This window comes from Episyrphus balteatus, chromosome 4 (genome assembly GCF_945859705.1).
Source record: "Episyrphus balteatus chromosome 4, idEpiBalt1.1, whole genome shotgun sequence".
Classification (NCBI taxonomy): Eukaryota; Metazoa; Arthropoda; class Insecta; order Diptera; family Syrphidae; genus Episyrphus; species Episyrphus balteatus.
In genome coordinates this window covers 7,562,905-7,585,815 of record NC_079137.1, presented here as the reverse complement: position 1 = coordinate 7,585,815, position 22,911 = coordinate 7,562,905, and the positions used below count along the sequence as shown (strand labels likewise).

The 22,911-nt window shown below is 31.8% G+C and overlaps 2 protein-coding genes across 3 annotated transcripts; one reads left to right on the top strand and one right to left on the bottom strand.

Annotated features, from left to right (window-relative positions):
• LOC129917726 (microprocessor complex subunit DGCR8) lies at positions 1 to 17,100 on the top strand. Of its 2 annotated transcripts, XR_008772847.1 has the most exons (7): positions 1 to 265; positions 12,528 to 12,671; positions 12,738 to 12,880; positions 12,943 to 13,776; positions 13,873 to 14,130; positions 15,821 to 16,962; positions 17,025 to 17,100. XR_008772847.1 is itself a non-coding variant. In XM_055997806.1 (6 exons), the coding sequence occupies exons 1-6, from the start codon at positions 40 to 42 to the stop codon at positions 16,106 to 16,108; spliced, it is 1,893 nt and encodes a 630-aa protein (XP_055853781.1). In that variant the 5' UTR covers positions 1 to 39; the 3' UTR covers positions 16,109 to 17,085. The 2 variants fall into 2 exon arrangements, 1 of the variants encoding a protein (XP_055853781.1); XM_055997806.1 differs by having other exon boundaries at positions 15,821 to 17,085.
• A 1,618-nt stretch (positions 17,101 to 18,718) lies between these two features.
• LOC129919077 (glycine N-methyltransferase) lies at positions 18,719 to 22,663 on the bottom strand. The gene is made up of 4 exons (XM_055999908.1): positions 22,403 to 22,663; positions 22,204 to 22,331; positions 21,686 to 21,942; positions 18,719 to 19,643 (listed from the first exon to the last, which is right to left on the bottom strand). The coding sequence occupies exons 1-4, from the start codon at positions 22,615 to 22,617 to the stop codon at positions 19,377 to 19,379; spliced, it is 867 nt and encodes a 288-aa protein (XP_055855883.1). The 5' UTR covers positions 22,618 to 22,663; the 3' UTR covers positions 18,719 to 19,376.
• Positions 22,664 to 22,911: the final 248 nt, after the last annotated feature.

Here is a 22,911-nt window from a genome sequence, read left to right as displayed (position 1 = left end):
CAAAACAAAAAAATAAGTTAAAACGAAAAAAAAAAAACAATGAATGAAGACCAACAAAATGACCACCAGCAACCATGCAAGAAGCCACGAATGGAGGAAGCTATTTCGGAACATGCCACTGCAATGAAAGTGGCTGGCTTTTCATTGAGTGCTATTGAAGAGATGAAAAATCATGTTGATAGTAACAAGAATGAAAATTCTCTTGGTCAGCAATTGAGAGAGTTCCAAGTGCTTGACGAAGTTGGATCTGGAACTGAAGAATCTGGTAATTTTTTTCAGTTTTTTTATCATTTTTATTTTTCTTACGATTTCAGCATTTTTTTGTGGTTATTTGATCTTGGAATATTGTTTGAGTTTCCCTCGTTTGAATTAGATTTTATTTGCTTGAGAATAGGTTCAGGTTCCAATCCAATTTTGCTTTTGAATAAAACTAATTCAGGTTCCTTTCATTTGTTTTTATCAGAAATTTGAGTACAATTTTATTCTATGGGAAACCCTAGCTTTTTTAGGAGAAGAAAACTAAAACTGATTGTTTTTTGTATTCTTTCCTTAAAACACAAACAGTGAGAAATCAAATAGAGCTTGTGGAATTCAATGCATCTAACGGCCGATTTCTTCACAGAGTCCTAACGCTAATACCGGTCCTAGTCCTAAAGTTAGTACTCAAATCAGTACCAACTCATTTCTTCACCCAAGTACTAGGTCCTAAAACTGTCAATTTAGGACCGAGTACTAGTTAGGACCTGGTCCTAGCTAGCTCCTCAAAATCAACTAGTACCGGGTTATTATACCAATCGTTAGTACTCAGATCGGTACCAAGTGATTTCTTCAAAAGTCCTAAGCCTTAGTACTGTCAAATTGGTACCGAGTATTAGTTAGGACTCGGTATTTATTAGGACCTAAAAATCGGTAGTCTAGCGGTTAGTACTTCAATCAAAGCAATGGATTTAGGGCGATTTTGTTCACTATTGCTCAATTTGAAGCAAACTCTCAAGTTAACAAACTTGAGAGTTGACTCAAACTCGAGAGTTAAAACAAAAGTTGAGAATCTATTTTGTTCACTATTTTTTTCTTAACTCTTGAGTTTAAAAAAACAAAAGTTGGCTAACTTTTAGTTTTTAAAATATCCCTGGGATATTTGTGACAACAAACAAAAATATTGACAGTTAGTCCGGTCAAATTAGACTAAAATAAGGGGGTGAGGTTACATAAATTCCCAGCAAGCTGAAAATTGGTAGGATTGTTGGAAATACCATCATAAATAAAATTTAAAAAGTCCTCATCGATCCGAGTTGTGAAAAAAAATTTACGGGGGGTCAAAGGTCAAAAAAATGGGTTTTTCACGATTTTTAGCAAAACGAAAAGTCTTATCAAAAAATTTTCAATACGAAAATTGTAGACCAGCTTATTATCTATAAAAAGTGTCATGACACTTTTTTTCCTCAGACCCACCGTTTTTGAGATATAACGATTCAAAAAGTTGAAGTTGAGTTGTAATCGTCATAATTATGCACACGTTTCCACGCCACCTTTGAGGTAGAGTACCTAGCGCGTTTTTTTTAATGTGGTTTCCCCGGTAGGCTTATTCCATGGATTTATTGGGGTTCATACAAAAAAAAAAATAGGTAGATTTATCCATCTGTGTCATAGTTCTCTTCCTCTTCAACTTCTTCTTGTTCTTGGTCCTGGATGCAAGTTAATAATGACACATCGCTTGTCTCCTAGTTGGTGTCAAATGAATCCTCAATTGTTGGTGATTCAACATTGGAGCACGACCGGTCTTGACAATTTGTGCATGCTACAGAACAAAACAGTCCAACTTTTTTGCAACCACATTTAGCACTACATCCCTTTTTACAGTTGCAAAAAATTGTGTTCAGCAGTTTTTCCGGTGCAGGTGGGAATAATGTTGGAACAGGTTCTAGTGCATTGTTGACCAACTTCCAACCCCAGTCTTTTGGGTCTAGCTGATAACCAAGCCACACCTGAACTTGGTAATATACCCGAAAAAGATGTTGTTTTTGGAGGAAAGTTCGTAAAAACTAAATCGCGTATAAGCCTAATCGCGAATTAGCCTAATCGCGAATAAGCCTAATCGCGTATGAGTCTAATCGCGTATGTGGGGTCTTAGTGTATTTTTACTTGTCTTACATCTTCAGTGGTGTAAAACAGTGATGCACTTATACATTTCTATTCTAAACAAAAATTCCCGGGGAAATAGTTTCGGAAGAAGGGCTCCCAATCTTAACCATGAGGGAACAAAATTCAAGCTTAAAGAGACTGAGATCTCGGAAAGTTTTCAGTTGGGATCCCTTCTCCAGAAAACATATCCCCCGGATTCTTGTTTAGAATAGACCTGATTATGACGATTACAACTCAAAATTTTTGAATCGTTATATTTCAAAAACGGTGGGTCTGAGCAAAAAAAGTGTCATGACACTTTTTATAGATAATAAGCTGGTCTACAATTTTCGCATTGAAAATTTTTTGATAATACTTACCGTTTTGGTGAAAATCGAGAAAAAATCGTTTTTTTGACCTTTGACCCCGAGTAATTTTTTTTCCAGGTCTCGGATCGATGAGGACTTTTTAGGTTTTATTTATGATGGTGTTTCTAACAATCCTATCAAATTTCAGCTTGCTGGGAATTTTTGTAACCTCACCCCTTTTTTTGAGTCTTATTTGACCAGACTCATGGTACCGATAACTTCTTTATAACTCTAGGTATGACAAACCTTTTACCATTTTGAAATTCCTCTTAGTTGAGAGTATTTTTAAAAAAGGCTGCCACCTAGGTTCCTTTGATTTATTTTGTACCACAGTAGTTTAAAATTTTTCATAAAATACTTTTTTTTCATTTTGCTCGAAAAACAGATTTCAAATTTTTTTTAAGAAAAATGTGCAATAGCTATGAAGTTTTTAAACTTAATATGTACTCAGCCAATTATTGTAAAAAATTATAAAAAAAAGAAATAAATAAAATTCATTCATTTGTGGTTGTAGTGAACGAAAACACAAGATGATAAAATTTAAAATACACTGAACGAAAAAAAGTCAATATTTTATGAACTGGTTGCGATAGCACTTTTTTATATCTGTTTTTGGAACAGTCATAAGTGTAGCTATCAGCCATTTTAGGGTTGTCCATTCCCTATCGGACACCCTGTTTATATTCAGACCTATTCTAAAGAAAAATTCCCAGAGAAATTGTTTCGGGAGAATGGCTCCCAATCGGAAAAATGGAGAAAATTTCCTTTTTTTTTTGCTTTCTCCATATTCTTAACCATTGAAGAACGAAATTCAAGCTAAAAGATAGTAAAATTTCAGGAACTTTTCTGTTGGGAGTTTTTTTTCAAAATATGCCTGATTATGACGATTACAACGCAACTTCAACTTTTTGAATCGTTATATCTCAAAAACGGTGGGTCTGAGGAAAAAAAGTGTCATGACACTTTTCATAGATAATAAGCTGGTCTTCAATTTTCACATTGAAAATTTTTTGATAAGACTTTTCGTTTTGCTAAAAATCGTGAAAAACCCATTTTTTTGACCTTTGACCCCCCGTAAATTTTTTTCCACAACTCGGATCGATGAGGACTTTTTAAATTTTATTTATGATGGTATATCCAACAATCCTACCAATTTTCAGCTTGCTGGGAATTTATGTAACCTCAAATGTCTAATTTGACCGGACTAAGTTTATAATCATATTTTGAATGTTTTACGTAATCGGTTAGAATTTTATTAAAGTTTGTGTATTATTTTGCATTGCTAGTGTTCAAAATGACGAATTTTTCAAAAGTCTAAAATCCAAATCAAATTAATTTCAGCATTCGAATTCATGGTTAATTTAAAAAAAAATATATAAAATGCGTAATAACTGAACTGAAGTAAATGTAATTGGATGGAAGTGAAAACATTTTAGCGTCCGCCTCGTCCACAGTAATCTTAAACAGAAATTTTTATCAAAAAATCATTAAAGAAAACCTGAAAAATTCCTTATTGCATCGATCGATACCACCAGAAAATATTGTATATTTGTATATTTTCGTGAATAGAATGTTTTTATTTAAAGTTTTTTTTTTATTGAAATACATAAGAAAATATATAATGCAATTCTCTCAATTTTTTAAAAATTGTTTTGGTTTTTGTTTTGTTTAAAAAAGAATGTTTATGAATTTGCTCTTAAAATTAGCGGCGCAACATTTGTATCGATTTCTCTTAAAAGAATAGGCCTATTTTTCGAAACTTCGTTACTTTGGAACATTAATTTTGCTTTCACAATAACAGCAAAATTAAATTTTGACAGGAAAATTAAAAAAAAAAAAAATAATTTTGAAGCAAAATCTCAAGTTTGGTTGGCAAACTTCTACTTTTTCCGGAAGTTGAGAAAACCGAAAGTTTATCAACTCTCGAGTTTGAAATCGAAAGTTAAAAACGTCAAGTTAACAAACTTGAGAGTTGACTCAAACTCGAGAGTTAAAACAAAAGTTGAGAATCTATTTTGTTCACTATTTTTTTCTTAACTCTTGAGTTTAAAAAACAAAAGTTGGCTAACTTTTAGTTTTTAAAATATACCTGGGATATTTGTGACAACAAACAAAAATATTGACAGTTTATAATCATATTTTGAATGTTTTACGTCATCGGTTAGAATTTTATTAAAGTTTGTGTATTATTTTGCATTGCTAGTGTTCAAAATGACGAATTTTTCAAAAGTCTAAAATCCAAATCAAATTAATTTCAGCATTCGAATTCATGGTTAATTTAAAAAAAAAAATATAAAATGCGTAATAACTGAACTGAAGTAAATGTTATTGGATGGAAGTGAAAACATTTTAGCGTCCGCCTCGTCGACAGTAATCTTAAACAGAAATTTTTATCTAAAAATCATTAAAGAAAACCTGAAAAATTCCTTATTGCATCGATCGATACCACCAGAAAATATTGTATATTTGTATATTTTCGTGAATAGAATGTTTTTATTTAAAGTTTTTTTTATTGAAATACATAAGAAAATATATAATGCAATTCTCTCAATTTTTTAAAAATTGTTTTGGTTTTTGTTTTGTTTAAAAAAGAATGTTTATGAATTTGCTCTTAAAATTAGCGGCGCAACATTTGTATCGATTTCTCTTAAAAGAATAGGCCTATTTTTCGAAACTTTGTTACTTTGGAATATTAACTTTGCTTTCACAATAACAGCAGAATTAAATTTTGACAGGAAAATTAAAAAAAAAAAATAATTTTGAAGCAAAATCTCAAGTTTGGTTGGCAAACTTCTACTTTTTCCGGAAGTTGAGAAAACCGAAAGTTTATCAACTCTCGAGTTTGAAATCAAAAGTTAAAAACGTCAACTTTGCGTGAACAAAACAAAATTCAGAAGTTGAAGATAAAAATCCCCAAGTTATGTTCAACTTCTAGTGAACAAAATCACCCTTAATTATTTTTAAGAGATATCTGGCAGATTTCTTAATTTCTTGGGTGTTGTTGCACTTGACAAGTGCGTTTCTATTGATTTTAATAATTTGGATGTTTTTGTTTTTATTTACCAAAAACATAATAGCCGATTTTTTGCATTAGATATAATTCATGAATAATAACGACAAATACGTTCATCTGCCGTGAAAAATTGCAATAGCAAAGCAATTTTTGAATAAATAATTATGAAAAAAAAAATCGTTGGCACTGCATTTCTGATAGGAAAACCATGGTTAAGTATAAATATAAATAAAGCTGCAGTTTTTCAAAAACGTTATTTTTATTTTGATATGAATATAAATTATGAGCAAACATCCGCATAGTAAACGTCTTTTTTATTACAGTGGACTCTCGGTAACTTGAACATACGATAACTTGAACAATCCAATAACTTGAACATGCTATTTTCTTGAACTTTTGTATTGCTGATTCTAAAGGTTGAACAATTAAAATATTTGAACCTCTATAACTTCAACAAATAAGTTGTTTTCCAACAAAAATTTTAACTTCCTCAATGTAGTTACTACTTTTGTAATTGTGTTTTGCGTCATTTACATAAATTTATAATAACAAATTGAATTCATGCAAAAACGAAACGACCGATTTATATGTTCCAGTAACTTGAACAATCCAATAACTTGAACAAGCCTGGTTTCGTATGTGTTCAAGTTAGCGAGATTCCACCTTATTTTAAAATTATTTTTTTTGCGGTCGGCGACTTTCCCAGGCAATAGCCAACCTATATTCGTTGGTGAACTAGTTACCAGTCTTGCCGACACTATTGTATACGATCCAGACATTATCTGCATTCTTGATTGTGACAGTTCTTAATAGAATTTATCTTAGTTTCTTCTCAATCTTCACAATATTTTTTAAAAATTATTTTAATGATAATTTCATTAATTTACTGTTTTTTGTATATTTTTCATTTGGTTTAATCTGCTGAAATATCAAAATAAAATATTTCAAACATCAAAATATTGTCAGAATGACAGTTAGACCAGTTTTATACGTATTAATTTTTAGGACTGCGTTGTGAATTTAGATCAGGTCGTATATTTGTGAAGAAATGCTCGGGTCCTAACTTTTCCTTAGGACCGAGTACTAGTGCTAGTACCTGGTCTAGCTAGACCGGGTACTAAGCTGACTTAGGACTTATGTGAAGAAATTGGCCGTAAGGGTCATTTGCTATAACAAAACTTATTATTACACTGGTTAACAAAATTAAACTTTTATTTTGTTGCCGGAACAAAAAAATACGTTTCTGAAGGTTTTCGGTGTGCTGAACTCGAATCCGTAGTCAGAAAAAATTACTCAGCTCCTGTTTTTGAAATATTACCCTTAGAAAATGCAATAGTTCGGGCTTTATTCTTTTATATAAGGTAAATTGGTTGAGCATATTTAGTAACGGTTTTTATAATAACTATTTTCCACCTTTTTAAATCTGTTTAAATCTTTCCGATATCTTTTTTACTTCTCGAGATATCCTTAGTTGTTTGCATATTTCATAAATTTTATAACTTCATTATCACCTTTATGATATATGAAGCCAAAGCCACTTACTTCATTTTAAGATATCTCGGGCAATAACAAAGATATCGGAAAGATTTGAAAAATTCTTGAAAGACGGAAAATAGTTTTTATAGAAACCGTTACTGAATATCTTCTAACAATTTTCCTTATATTAAAGAATAAGGTCCGAAGTAGTCAAAAAAAACGTTTTTTTACATTTTCTAACGGTAATATTTCAAAAACGGGAGCTGATCAATTTTTTCTGACTTTGGATTCGAATTCAGCACACAGAAAATTATATTTTTGTTTTGGCAACAGAACCCTTGTTAACCAGTGTTATTATTATTATTTATTAGTAAGTAATTAAAATTACATATAATATTGTTTTAAAAAGAGCCAAGCTGCTGGGACTATTAGCTCTAAAAAAAAAATAAATTATATCGCTATCTTAGCTTCTATTACAAAATTAGATATATCTTCTATATTTTGAATACTAGGATGTTTTAAAACGAAACTTAAATAATTTATGTTGAACATAAAGTCTTATTCTTTACTTTTTCTTTTGCCTAAACTGTCAAATAAGGATTCATGTTGAACTTAAATGCTAAAGTTTTGATTCAGCAATTGGCTCTAAGACCTAAAGCTGTCTGCTGTCGTTCAAGAGAAATATTCCTTCTCTACCAATATCTTTGAATTGTACATCAATCGAAGAAACTCAAAAACTTTCGATTCTTAGTATGACGATAACTAACCACCTCGTGTGGAACGACCACTTATTAGATACCGCTAAAAATGCAGCGGAATGTTTGCGTTTCCTCAGGAGATGTAAAAAATTCTTTTCCCCATCTGACCTGGCTACAATTTATAAGGCGTATATACGTTCGAAGCTAGAGTACAACTCTAATATCTGGTCTGGAGATAGGGTCCAGAAAAGAGCATTAAACAGATGGGTGATAGGCCAATCTCGGAGACGTTTGTTTCCTTACAAAATCGTAGAAATGTCTCTTGCCTTTCATTGTTTCACCTTTTTTTTGGGCTGTGCTCTAGTCAAATAACGCAATGCAAGCCTCCCCTTAAACAATTTTCCCGTAATACCCGCACGCTAATTATGCCCATTCGGACGTACCGTGAAGTATAGGGATTCTTTTTTTAAGTCGAACTAACACGAATTTTGAATTCCTTACCCAACTCTATTTTTCCTTCCCATTTCAATATCCAAACATTTAAGACAAATGTACATCGTTATCTCCTACTTAATCCTATTTGTGTTTCCTAAATGCTCGCACTGTGTTTAAAACTAAACATATAAAGGGTAGTCATAACGCCTTGAGTGCGCGTAAATTATAAAAAAAAGCAGTTTTTACATACTTATGTGACTGCTTGATCAGTAGGACTATTGAACACTTAGAGCGGAATTCACAGTCGTTGCTCAAGTTGAGATTTTTCTCAACTTAAGCATTCCCTCAAGTAATGTCATTAGCTATGTTTTATTTTCCTCGTGATTCAGATCAGATTATTGTTTTTATTAGCTTTACAACAAAAGTAGGATTTTGTTTTTTTATTGTTTCGCAAATAAATTCATGATCTGATCTGGATCACGAGGAAAATAAAACACAGCTATTATTCGCAGCAAGAATAGGGCTATCCACTTGAGTAAAGTAAAATCTCGACTTGAGGAAAAAATCTTCTTAATCCAGCTGTCATCAGAAAATATTTTAAATTCTTCATCGATTTGAATTTTTTTTTTGTTGCGATAGGCGATATTTAACATTAAAAAAAAAAATAAACGAATAGGGAATTATTGAGAAATGTATATTTTTAGATGATAGTTTCCTCAAATCAGTCAAATTTCATTGTAAGTTTGATAAAAAAAAAATATTTTGTCAAGTCAAGATTTTACTCTACTCAAGTGAATGCTTAAGTTGAGAAAAATCTTAACTTGAGTAACGACTATGAATTTCGCCCTTATTCCACTTTCGGTACTCAGCCCTTTCACAACTTTGTTAACCAAATTTGTTCGTGAAAGAAAATGCAAAACAAATTACACTTACGAAAGCCTTCCATAATACCTATTCGTCCTGAAATTTCTACGAAAAAAAGCAACAACGAATTATGAAGGGGTCATTCCGTTATTTTTAAAATGATAATCAAAAAAACTATAATCGTTTCACAGTTTGAGAATCTGTAAAGCTATTTGAAATCATGCCTGATTCAATATTTCCTCAACAGTTTATATAAATAAAAGTTTTCATATTCTTAGAAGTCGTGTTACTTAGTAGTTGCCTCTTACTCGGGTGGCCGAAGTTCGCCTATCAAAACAGAATTTTTTTTTGTAAGTCAATAATCGTCAGTAAATAAACTATAGCGAAATAGGTCTTGTTCTTGGAGAATTTAATCCAATTTAGGGAGACGAGCCCCGGCCTCCCAAGTAAGAGGCAACTAATAATTCACCTAGACCAACACGATTTCAAAGGATATGAAAACTTTTATTTATACAGGATGTCCCAAAAGTAATGGATCAAACGAAATATGCTGATAGGCCATCTTAAGAGCTCTCAGAATTTGATAACTTGTTCATCCCAAATCCTTACGGTTTGGACAAAAAACATGGTTTTTTAGCGTAAGAAAAAAAAACAAACAAAAATAAACACATTTTCTTAAACTGTTGTGTGTTTATTTCTCTTTGAACAAAAGCTTCTATTTTTGTTTGTTTTTTTTTTTACTTTAAAAACCCCTGTTTTGTTGAGTTCAAATTTTAATATTTTTCGATCTAACTTTAACTTTGGAAAGTTTTGTACTTTTTTTTAAAACTGCAGTACCCGGACAAGTTTTTAAAATAATAAACCAGTTTCATACTATAAACATTTTTTTTTTGTGGTGTGTTGCTATGAAATAAGAGTAAGAAATTGGGTTGTTATAAACTTGGAACTGTTAATTAATTTGCAACAAAATGGCGTATAAGTTCGTCTGCGCCTTAATTATCTGGATTTCCCGTGTGTCCAGAGAGCTTCGATCTTATTATGGCAGAGATGGTTTAAATTACGGCTTGGCTATAAAAAAAGATGATTTCAGCTTGTAATATTCTCATCATTTTACAAATATATTTAGAAAATTAAGATCAGAAATTGCTGCCATACCCGCTATCGGGATGGTTCTTATTGTCCCTGTTATGCATACAATTTTCTCGCCACTAGCAAGGTTAGATCATCCGCCTACGCAACATCTCTGACTCCACCACATTTCAAGCTATAAAACCAAATTTTTCCCACTGAACTAACTTTTTCCATTGATCTGATTGTGATATTCCGATATCAGTCTTCTTTTCAATTGGAATTTACTACACTTTTTACTCGTATTTGTGGTAATGTTTTCGCCAACTATGAAGAACTTCGTTATTTTTCACAAACTGAAGCTAAAAGTACTTTTCGACTCAAAGAACTGGGCTCTTGGAAGCACAGTACCTATGGTCATGGACTTGAGGTGGCCGACTAAATACCACTTAAAAAAGATTCAATAAACAAAGGCATGGATGGGAACCTAACTCGCTATATAACTGAAAAAGGTTTTGGCCACTACACCGATGGTCAAAAATAGATACATAAAAGAACGGGAACTGGGATGTTCTGTGTAGGTCCTAGATGAGTGTAGTGTCTTCAAAGCTGGTATTTACGCTATCTTTCCGATTGGCGTATTTAAAAGGAGAATAGACCTAACCACGAAAGAGCAAATCCATAACTCCTGGATGACAAGGAACGACAGTGTTATCTTTAATGGCTGATACAAATGTGCAGAATGTCTGCACACATCGCTGTATACAACGCTGCACCCACAAACACATATGTATACCTTCTGCCATTTATAATGATAATAATTATATATAGTTCTGTCAAAACGAAAATGACATCGAGTTATCTTTATTTATGGACGGTGTTCATATTTTCATCACTTCGTCAACTCATTTTGACATCTATGTATGTGAGTCCAAAGTTTAAAATTTTCTGTCAAGTAAGCTATGTACATGACGGTGTTCACATTGGCGACTTATTTTAACATTTCTGTGTTTCTTTCTCAATTGCACTTCATGATGAGAAGAACTATTAAATTTGGACTTACAGAAATGTCGAAATGAGTCGGCGGAGAGTAACATTTAGTTGTGGAGAGAATTCTTCCCATTGTTTGGCACACAAAAAAATGTTTTTGTACAACGAGCTTGTCTTTTGGTACAAAAATTTATTTTGTATCACAAATTAAATTAGTTTTTCCATCAAAATTACTTACTTACTTAGGGTGAGCAGCGCTGCAATCCATTGTGGATTCGGGACTCAACCAAAAAGCTTATCCAGTGGCGCACGCAAGTGGAAGGGGACCTCAATCAACTTGGCATACGAAACTGGAAGCAGCTAGCTGGAAGTGTTGCCACTTCCAAACAAAATTTGCGCAGTAGATCCATACAAAAAATGCAGTAGATTAAAAAAATTCGCAGTAGACTTTATTTAACAATCAAAATACCCGTATGTTGAATTAAGAGTCAGAATACTTTTCTTATTACAACCAAACTCATGTACAGAATTTAAATTAACATTTGTACTTCCTTTTAGATTTTTTATCTTATTATTTTTTATTTTATTATTTTAATCCAGGCTCTATCTGTTGGGCCAAAAACACTTTAAACAGTGTTAATGTTGGTGCTTTGCAGCTTTTTAGAGCTGGTTTTGAGTTAAGAGCAGATTTTGTAGATTTCAATACTACATATTAGAAAGGAATTGGTTAATTATGTTATTTAAACGCTTGGAATTCGATTTGAAGAAGTGCAGTAGATTTGATTAAGTGGCAGTAGATTTATTTTTTGTAAGAAATGCAGTAGATCTACTGCAATTGCAGCAAAGTGGCAACGCTAGCTGCTTCCAGTTTCGTATGCCAAGTTGATTGAGGTCCCCTTCCACTTGCGTGCGCCACCTTTGACGAAGTCTATGCAAGCATAGAATGTGGACGAATTTTTGAAAGATGGTGACTCTGTTTCGTTTTTTTTCTCGATAGGTTGGCCGGTACTGCCAAATAACATTTATTTGGGATTTTGTTATTTCGGTTGTGGCTGCAATGATTCTGTGCAGCCAATTTAGAAATAGATACATCATACAGTATGTCTGCACACAACCTAATAACAACCTGTGTTATTAGATTTCGCTGTATGAAAACTACTGCACATCTGTTGCTATTTCTGTAAGAGCTGTAGGAGCGGCTGCTCCTTTTTGATGTGGCTCTCCTTAATTCTCTTTTATGATTGTGGGTATTCAATTTCGTCAACCTGTAGCATTCACTTACCATTGATAAGTTTTTTTTTATTTCAAATTGTGTGGGTCCTGAAACTTTAAGTTGATTCTTTTTTACTAGCTGAAATAAACTTTTAGAGATGCAGTCAGGCTATTTTCTTTGTCTGCATTGAATATTATTGAATACCTATTGTTTTTTTGTTCTTCTCTCAATTCCCACCACACCATTTTCTCCTAATTGAAAAATTGACTAAATTTTTTAAGATGGCAGTGATCAGGATGGTGATTCATCTGACTTGGACTTTGACGATGATGAACTTGATACTTTGTTGGATGAAGGTTTGCCAGAAGACTTGAAAGGTCGTCAAAAACCAAAATATGAGGAACGATATAAAACTGTATTAGAAGGTATATAAACAATTTAAAAAAAGATCCATTATCAAGTTGATTTCTAAAAAAATTCCATCTTAACAGAAAAAGGTCATAATCATTTCGAAGTTCTGCCCGAAGGATGGCTTCAAGTAACCCACAACAGTGGAATGCCTTTATTCTTGCATAAACAATCCCGAGTTTGTTGTGTAGCAAAACCTTATTTCCTGGGTCCTGGTAGTGTAAGGGTTAGTATGAATGCTTTTTTATTATTAAAACTCTACTTTAATAATTGTGTTTTGTGTTATAGAAACATGAGATTCCTCTAAATGCAGTTCCATGTTTGGGCTATCGCAAGGCTCTTCAAGAAGAAGAAGAGGAAGAACAACGTCAAGCTAAAGCTGCAGCTGCAGCTGAGTCGAATTCCAATAAATGTCCATTTGCTGCTGGTGCTATTAACAGTCAATCGAATAACAGCGATGATGCACCACAAGTAAACGGTGGAGACACTATTGTCAGTAGTAGTACGAACTCTACAAACAACAAAACAATGTCCCATCTTGCAGCTGTGCCAGCTGCTAAAATTGTAACTGTCAAAGAGAACACCAAAGCACAGTCGATCACAGCCCAAGAACTCAACGACTACTGCAAGAAGTTATTCAAATTTAAAAACATCAAAGTTCTGAGATTTGAGTCATGGAATGAACGTCGACGATTCACCAAGAATCGAAAGCAAATCAAGAATCTCCAACGTCCCACACTGCCCGATGGCACAAAATTGATAAAATTCCCAATTCTTGTACCCAAAGGCGAGGCAGCAAAAAATCCACGTGCTCGCAAAGAATGGATCATGAATCCGAATGGCAAGAGTTATATTTGTATTTTGCATGAATACGTTCAACATGCTTTGAAGAAACAACCAACTTATGAGTTTATCGAATTGGAGAATGCGGCAACGCCATATGCAGCAACTGTTTCGATAAATGATTTAAAATATGGAACTGGCTATGGAACGAGTAAGAAACAAGCAAAATCCGATGCGGCGAGAGAAACTTTGGAAATTTTAATTCCCGAAATGAAGGACAAGATTACAGGCATCAAGACCGATAAAGTTGCAACGAAACCAAATTACAAGGATCTTTCTGTAGGAACTTAATCTTTTTTTGTTATATTTGGAATTTTTAAATATTTTTTTGCAATTTTTGTTTTGTATTTGTATTCTTTTCTACATCATTTTAAGGTATTTGATGATATAAAAATTGAAGATCCTCGGGTGGAGGAATTTTGTAATAAGACAACTGAACCACCACCACATGCTATATTGTTGACGTGTTTGCAGAGAAATTTCGGTCTCGGTGATGTTCAGATTAATTACAAAATCAATCGAAGGAAAAATAAGAAAAATGAATTTACTATGACTGTGGGCAAGCATGAGGCTAAGGTGATCTGTAAAAATAAGAAGGAAGGAAAGCAGTTAGCTTCGCAAGCTATTTTACAGGTAATTGAATGATATTCTAATTGACTTAACATACACATGAATTGAGACTCTTGCCTAGGATAGATTTGAACATGCTTCCAAACCAAATAATCTGTGAAAATTTTTAATTCCTCCACTTATTTGTTTTCACAATTTCTCATTAAGATTATCAACAATCAAAATTTGTCTGTCATAGAGGACGATGAATATAAAGAAACCCTTTTACTTATCAAAACTTCAATTGATTGAAAAGGTTTACAACCTTCCGCATTTCAGTACATACATTGTGCTATTTTACGTAATCTATTTTGTAAATATACTACCCTATTTTAGGTCTTAGAATTTCGGGTGAGATGAAATTAGTTCTTATGTATTAAAAAAGACCATTTCAAGTAAAAAATTAATTTTATTTAAACTTGGCACTGCAAGCATAATATTGGACAAAATTGTAAAAGAAATAAAAAATAGAGAAATCGAAAAAAATGACTGCAAACTAATATATTAACAGTACCTGTTAGACAACGAATATGGAAATGCTTATTTTTGCTTAAAAAAGAGCTGGGGCTCTATTACGTAATACGAAACGAGCGGCAAGTCAACTATAGTGAAGTAAACGATAGTCACGATAAAGAGCGATCATGTAAAACGAGAAAGTCGTTTGGCCAAACTAAACCGAAAAAATATTTTTTTTAGGCTCACATGAATTCAACCAGCAAAAGCAATAATATTATGACAGATAAACGAAAACGAAAGTTAAACGATAGGTAAATGGCAGTCGTAAAGATTAACGAGTATCGTTGAAGTAAACGAGTAGATCGTTTTTCTTGAAATTTGGTACAGATGATTTTTTCGTAATTTCCAAGGTTGTTTTTTTTTTTTAGTATCACACTTACAAATTTTTAAGTTATACCTATTTTTTCGAAACCTAAGCTTTTTAATCAAATTGCGTTTTTAGTTTTTTCTCAAAAATTTCGCATAGTGGAAAATAATACGTTGCCATTTTTGCGAAAACTGACATTTTGGTATTTTACGCTTATCTCCTTAAAGGATGGACCGATTTCATTCAAACCATACACACAGATATTTCATATCACTTTAAAGGATTGTATTATTAAAATAAAATGTATTCAGTTAAAATTCCATTTGCAAGCTAATATTCATGTACTTTTTATTATAAGAGCAAGTACGTGCGACCCAGTCGGGAATTTTATTTTTTTGCCTCAACCAGCGATTTTATTAATACATTTTCATCCTTTACAGATTTTTAAATCTCGAAAAGTTATATTCGAATAAAAGTAAGATCAATTTTAGAAGACACTCGTTAATAGGCTACTTTTGATACCTCTTTCGATAAAATATGACCCAAAAGCAAAAATAATCATAAAATGCGGGACACTCTATTGTACATCCTTGCAGTGGCGTAACTAGCATGGGTGGCACCCGGGCGGCAATTAGGTATTTGATGATTTGATATTCATTTTTCTTGGAATCCGATCATTAGATGAAATGATGAAGCCCTTTAAATTCTTTTTTTTGGACAGACTAGTTAGGGTCTTCCTATGCTTTGGGTTTCTGTAATTTGTCTCTTAACTTATGGTTCCTTAACCATGTCTTATTTCAAAAATGTTTGTCACTTCTTTTAATTAAAAAACAATATATCATTTTTATCCTTTTTTTTTAAATAAGAAACTGACTTTATTTTAAATTTCAGATTCTTCATCCGCACATCAAAACTTGGGGTTCCTTATTACGACTCTATGGCAATAATTCCATTAAAACATTCAAAGAGAAAAAACTCGAAGAACAAGAAATCACTGTATTGCAAAGCAAAGCCGCCATTAATCAACCAAATTATGCAATTTTAGATAAACTCAAAGTTGAAATGCAAAAATTATCGGAAAAAAATAAATCCGTACAATCGATAGGTACATTCATTCCACCAAATGATGTTGATTTACCAACATCATCTGGATCTAATTTAACAAATGTAGAACTCTAGCAAAGAACAATTATTGCTAAAATTAAGACTGCAAAAGACCCATTTTAATTTTAAATTAATTTAAACAAAAGAAAAACATAATGGATTTTTAGAAGTTTAAAAAAAAAAATAATATTTTGTAAGAAATTAAACAAAAAAAAAGTATCGAAAGCACGAATTGTGATGTGTCCAAGCAACTATGTATGTAATTTTATTAATTTTTAATAATATTATTTTTCCTCTCATTTTTTAATTATAATATACTCTCTCATATAAACAAAAAAAAATAACAACAACTCATAGGTTTCTAATGCTTTATAATAACACTAACTATAATGTAAGCACAATCAATTGTTTCGCTGTTGTTCTATTTAAGTGCCCAATTTAAGAGTTTTGTGCCTCTCATCCTAAAAATAAAGGCCAAATCAATATGGTTTATAGAAATAAAAAAGAAAAAAAAAAGTAAAAATTTAGTCAATAAAAAAATTATCTGAATACTCTTTCGCCGTTACAAATAATGTGTTCAATGAGGTTTTAAACGTAGTAAAAGAATTTTTTCTAAATAATTTAATTCTGCAAAAATAAGAAAATAAATGTTGTATCCTTGATTGAAGTATAATATTATTTGAAATTCTAAACCCCTACACCTACATAAATAACTTACTTCCTATAGTTATGGATACCAGCAAATGACACTAACGGAGAATGCTGTAGATTTTGGTGACCGCGGTCAGGTGACATGAGGTTGCTGCTTCGAAAAATATAAGCAGCAAAGAAAGAGTATCCAGAAAACGGCGTGCGCAGTCCCACCCAACTTAAGAAGATTAAAAAGTCCCGATCTAAAAAAAACTCAAAAGCTCTTCAAAATATCGAAGGTAAACCAGTTAAAAAATAAAAAAATCTACATCTTAAAAACTACATCTACATCATTTAGCAGAGATGTATTTTTCATGACAATGGTAATCTTTAAAGCTTTGTCAATTTATTGCAGAAGGCAGTACCCTTTAAAATTTTTTTTAAATCTTTCGACGTATGTTGATAAAGTCTTAAAATAAAAAACTAGCCTATTACATTGACTTGTCACATCGAGAGCGAATGAATAAAATCAAGCTACAAACAAAAAGGCTTAACAAATACTAAATCTAATCTTTTCAATACCGTACGAGGTAAAATACTTGGAACTATGGAAATTCCAAACCGATATTTTATAAGGAAGTGTCGTAAGACCTTTTCTGTTCCTCCTATATACATAAATCGCTATCATGATATTGAATTTTATGGAACAAGAACACTTTTAGGACAGCTTCAGTTAGACCTGCCGTGCAATTTTCTGGGATCTATGTTATACTGAGCATCAAGAAACAATTAATTCAAATTATGGAAATAAGCAGCAAAAGTGTAGTGATTATACTTTTACAATGAAGATGATGCAAAAAAAAATGAAAAAAAAACTGAATATCTTAAAATTTTAAATGGTCTATACTTTGAAACGCCTAACTATTAAAATGTACCAGTAAATGAACATAAAAATAACAAACACAAAATTCGGATTCAGATATTGGAGCTAGCTCTGACGCTTCTTTCTTCCTTCTGTTGAGAGTTTTTATTTTTATCTCAGTGAGTCTCTTGGCATATACTTTGACGCAGGGAAATTATCGTTTTTAGAGAAAAATTGTTCGGACGATTTTTGTGCCCACTGCATTGATGGTGGTCAGAGAAGAAGATACATCAACGAACTGTACGGATTGTGCAAGCACACCCAAACGAGTCAATATGCAATGAATCAAATGGCTTGGTAATGTGAACATCAATTATCCGACCTGGATAATTTTGGGCTGTAAATGAAGACCGCGTCTTAAATGGCGCCACTCAAGTTAAAGGAAACCTCACCCAACTTATCGTGCAAAACGAGAGATTACGCAGGCTTAAAGAGCAAATCCACTATGATTGTAAGGCAGTCTTAAGGGGCTGTTAGAACGATTTCTAAAGTTTTCTTAAATCTGATTGCTGTCGTGTTTATAAACAAATATTGGCCAAATTCCACTCAGAGTATGAACAAATTTAAATTAAATGAAAGAAAAAAAAAAAAAAAACCCAGGCATTACAATCGAAAGGTGTGGTATTTGAATTAAAGCAATGAAAAATTTGTAAAAAGTACTTAATCATTTTATATTTATAGAAATATCGATGAACAATCGAAGATAAGTCAAAATAAATATCCTGAAAATTTAAAAAGGAACCAATTTAAAGAAGAAACTAGCAATTTTTCTCCGAATAACAAGAAACAACAAGCTAAAGTCTCACATTTAATAATGAGTTATTTTGAATTGGGTTCCAATAGCTTTTGGAATTGACCAAGTAGGCAAGAAAACTTTGTGTTAAGACTCATATCATGAGTAGTTAAATCACCAGTTTGTATAAAAAAGACAAAAGCATCGTAAAAAAAAAAGGTTCTGATCGGATGACAAATTTTGTATAATTTGTATAATTATTCCAGTTGCTGTGTTTAATTTACCTCACAAAAAATCCAATATGCAAGTAAGTGTTTAATTATTTTATTTATTGTTTTGAACTTTATTCTGAAACAGTTTGTTTTGATTTTCCTAAAAGAAAACAAAAATACAACATACATTTATATTTACAAAATTTTAATGAGCATAAAGAATACAAATGCAGTTTTTAATTAACATTTCTAACAAAAAATTAACAACAATAAAAAAAAAATTATTTAAATATTCACAGTGCGGTGGATGGGTTAACATCTACATGGTAGGTGGTATTCACTAGTGCCTTTTGGTTTGTTCCTTTATTCCAATCTTCCATTCCTTCATTTTTATTTATTTTGTTTATGAATTAAATAATTAAATATTTATTAAGAATTGCCCCAAAGGACAATACAAAAACAACAACATCAACAATAAATTCCATTCTGTCTCGATAATATTCGAAAACTGATTGAAAATACGACCTAACCGCCATATTGTGTGTGGTCTTCTATTAGGTAGGTATATTAAATTGATATGCAAGTCTGAAAATTCTATATACTAGAATGTAGAACTACATTATCAGCTGAATTTGGGTGCGTGGCAATTCCATCACAACACCTTTTTGTTTTCATTTATTGTTTGTTACTTTATTTGTGTTGATTGAAAATTAGCAATTCATATCAATTAAATTGAAAAATACCCTACCAGGTATGGTAAAAATTTTTTTTCTGATTTTATTTTATTTTTACAATTTTATTTACAATTACATAGGAATGGTATAAAATTAAAAAAAAAAAAAGTTTTTATTTAATTTTTTCAATAAGATGAATATAAAATGCTGGATGTTTAATAACATTTAAATCTTTAAAATCACCATAAATTTTATGATCAGCTTTGTCGTTAAATACTTCCTTCAACATATTAGTGAATGTTTTTAACTCGTGCGGATAATATGATAGACGAAATTCACTGGTTTCATTATTGGCCTCAATTTGATAGTCCATTGCTACCAAAGCTGGTTTGCCACAATAAAATAGAACGGATGTCTTGATATCAGCAGTATGAGAGGTCTAAAAATTTAGAAATTAATTTTTAAATACATTTTTTTTTTTTTTATAAAATTGCTGGGTAAACGGTTTTATTTATAATGTTAGTGTTTTAAGGTATGCGGTACCACTACGGATAATTGCATGAAGAAAAATTTCAAATCCGAAAGTCAGGCATTCAGATGTGGAACTTTTTTCATACAATTACCGGTGTGGTCATTCCTTTAATCTTAAGTAGGTTCCAACGTTAGTATCAAAACAATTAGCAGGTCAATCGATTCGTATAAATCATGAAAATTTATCTTTGATAGTTTTCAAATTGTTGTTCTAATTCGTTATGAATATGTCAGGTAAAGAGTTTCTAAAGACCATCCGAAAAGTTTTTTTTTTTAACCCCTCCAAAATGCACTATAAGTTTCAAAAAAATATTTTCTTAAATTGGGGACTACGGTTGTGACAGCTATTTTTTTCCACATTTGTTTTTTTTTTTTTTGTAACTTCTCGATAACAAGTTTGGATCCGATCTAGATAAAGTCGATTTCACTTGAGTTATAAGTTCTTAAGAGCAGGTTTAAGATTCGTAAAAAAGTTGAAAGTGGATCTTCTGATTCTTTATTTCTGTCTATATCTCACTTCAGCTACAGTGGGCAAGTTCAGAAAAGTTTGGGAGTAAATATTTAGTCGATTTCGCGTCTCTGATTGGTTAGCTGTAAAAAAAATCCTTCCAATTTAGGCAATTTTATTGGAAACTTGGCTCGAAAGTTAGCCAAGAAAACTCTCCCTAACTCGATTTAGGGCCATTCCACACGACACGCCAAAAACTGGGTTAACGGGCCGTTTAGCCGTTTGCTAGGTACACGTTCTTATGGAAATTGAAATGGCCCTTACTAGCCTACCGAAAAATCCGATAAAAAAATGATATTAAAGACATATTTAGTCGCTAATGTTTCCTGTTTTCCTGGTTTTCGTCAAACTTGGTAGCTTATGAGTTTTTGGTTGATTGCCTAGAGGCGAATTGAAATTATATTTTTAGGACCAAAATAAACGGTACATATAACCAAAATGGAAAAGGTAATTTGACTCAAAAGCTTCTCAACGGTTTTGATTAAAAAAAATTAGGTCATATTCATAGTCGTTTTTAGACCCCAATTAATATTAGACTGGGGTTTATACAATGTTATTTGAATAGGATAAACTCTAGTCTTTCTTAGTAGCAACTTAGACAGAGTCTATGAATATGGCCCATTGTATATTGATGAGGTCTAAATGTTGAAATAAAAAAAAGTATTTTTCGAGCCGTTTTCAACGATGGTCAAAAGTTGATAAAGTTTTTAGCAAAAAATGAGTGATGAGGAAATTTAGAATTAATGATATGTATGTAGACATAGGAAAAATCGATTCGATCACAACAAATGACATTTTCCGTTAAGCTAATTTTTTTTTTTTTTTCAAAAAATTTAAGTGAGAAAAAAAGGTGTCGATTCACTTGCATATTATGTACATGGGAAAAAGTTTGGAGTTTTCTCGAACGTTAACAACTTTTCGCCCACAATAAGAGCAAAGTAAAATTCAATTTTTCCTGATGTAATTTTATTGTGAATAACTTTTAATTGATAACGTTTCGTTTCTGAAAGGTGGAAATTTGAGTAGGTAGGTAATGAATGACACATTTTGCTTTAGGAACATTTTTCTTGACTAAGTTTTCAGCAAAATAGTCAAAATATTTAAGGTCTTATAAAATATGAACTAAGTTCACTTTAAACTTTGTTGACGTCAATCCTTAGTGTTTGGTATTATTGCTTTTACCAGCAAAGTTTCAACAACAAAATGCTTGTCATTTCGTCGTGTGTCACTTTTCTGACCCTAAACACCTTTTAATTGATTAGGCATAATCATTTTAAACTGATAATTCTAAAAAAAATATATATTTTTTGTTATTTGCCAAAATAACAATATTTCATGAGGTAATAATATTATGCACAACTTGATAAGGATTCAAAATAAATTTTCTTGTTTCTAACTCAATTTTTAAATAAACAAAAAAAAAAAAAAAACAATTTACTCACATTATAATACAAGCTTTTCGCTGGTGTTGCTCCAGTTTGTAAAATATTATCATAATTCCTATGATCAATTAAAAGTATTCCACCGGGTTTGAGGCATTTTCGGAAATTATTTACAGCTTGTTTTTGTTCACGTTGATCACCAAACGAATCCATCATGTGAGCAAATGAATTACCCAAGCAAATGACAGCATCGAAACCTTCTTTGACTTCGTGTTGGATGTCATCATACAATGTTAACCAATTGGCTTCTTCAATAACTAAAATAAAATTTAAAAAAAAGGTCGATTTAACAACAAATATTTTTTAAAATAAAGAAAGAGAAGTTTCAAATTCAAGAACTAAGTTAAGGGACGATAAAGAAGTTCTTATATTTATATTGCGGTTAAATTGGCCCATGGGCCTTAATTGACCATCTGTCAAAAATGGTCTTAATTGATTGGAAAAAATTGACAATTAACGAAACTAAATACATAAACACAATATTTTTGTCAGAAACGGAAACATAACTGAGTACTTACTCCATTTGTCAAAAGCTGGTTCCTTACGACGACTCCAACGCTCCTTTAAGGCATATTTCAACATCTTATCGGATGCATCTACAGATACAACTTCAAAACCCTCTTCCAATAACATAATTGAGTCAACTCTGAAATTGACACCAAATTTTAGAAAATTCCTTCAAAACTGTTTTTTTTAAACATTTTTGCCATTATTTACCCCGTTCCACAAGCAACATCCAATAACCGTTTGCATCCTTTCGATCTTAACAAATCAATTAGAAAATGCTTGTAATTATCGGTACGAGAACGTTTATCACCAATAAAGATTTCCCAGACTTTAGCTGCCTTACCATCAGCATACTGATCACGTATACCTTCAGCAGAAATACCCTGAGAACGGGCTACAAATACACTATCGGCTGTTGCTGACATCCTTTCAGTTTGACTAATTTCAATTGACTAAATTAAGATGATTTAGCAAATGAGCAATCATTGAATTCGAGCCCTCTGGAATTTTTAGTATAGGTCTTATCTAAATTATTATTTAGATGCTAATAGAACCTATATAGATTTTTTAACCTTTAGATGTTAGATTTTTTTTTTTGTATAAAATTCTGACGAAATTTTACATCTGATTAAAGAAGAAAGCTTTTTTCTTATTTTGTACAGAAAAGAGTAAACATCTTTAACTGAAATTGAAAGCTCTGTGCGATCAGCTCATTCATT

What these genes read in the sequence shown, in the direction of transcription:
- LOC129917726 (XM_055997806.1), top strand. Translation starts at nt 40, where the DNA reads ATGAATGAAGACCAACAAAATGACCACCAGCAACCATGCAAGAAGCCA. An exon ending in ATCTGGAACTGAAGAATCTG is followed by an intron (nt 266 to 12,527) that starts GTAATTTTTTTC and finishes AAATTTTTTAAG; the next exon opens with ATGGCAGTGATCAGGATGGT. An exon ending in ATATAAAACTGTATTAGAAG is followed by an intron (nt 12,672 to 12,737) that starts GTATATAAACAA and finishes CCATCTTAACAG; the next exon opens with AAAAAGGTCATAATCATTTC.
- LOC129919077 (XM_055999908.1), bottom strand. Translation starts at nt 22,617, where the DNA reads ATGTCAGCAACAGCCGATAGTGTATTTGTAGCCCGTTCTCAGGGTATT. An exon ending in GATGTTGCTTGTGGAACGGG is followed by an intron (nt 22,332 to 22,402) that starts GTAAATAATGGC and finishes TGTCAATTTCAG; the next exon opens with AGTTGACTCAATTATGTTAT. An exon ending in ACCAGCTTTTGACAAATGGA is followed by an intron (nt 21,943 to 22,203) that starts GTAAGTACTCAG and finishes ATTTTATTTTAG; the next exon opens with TTATTGAAGAAGCCAATTGG.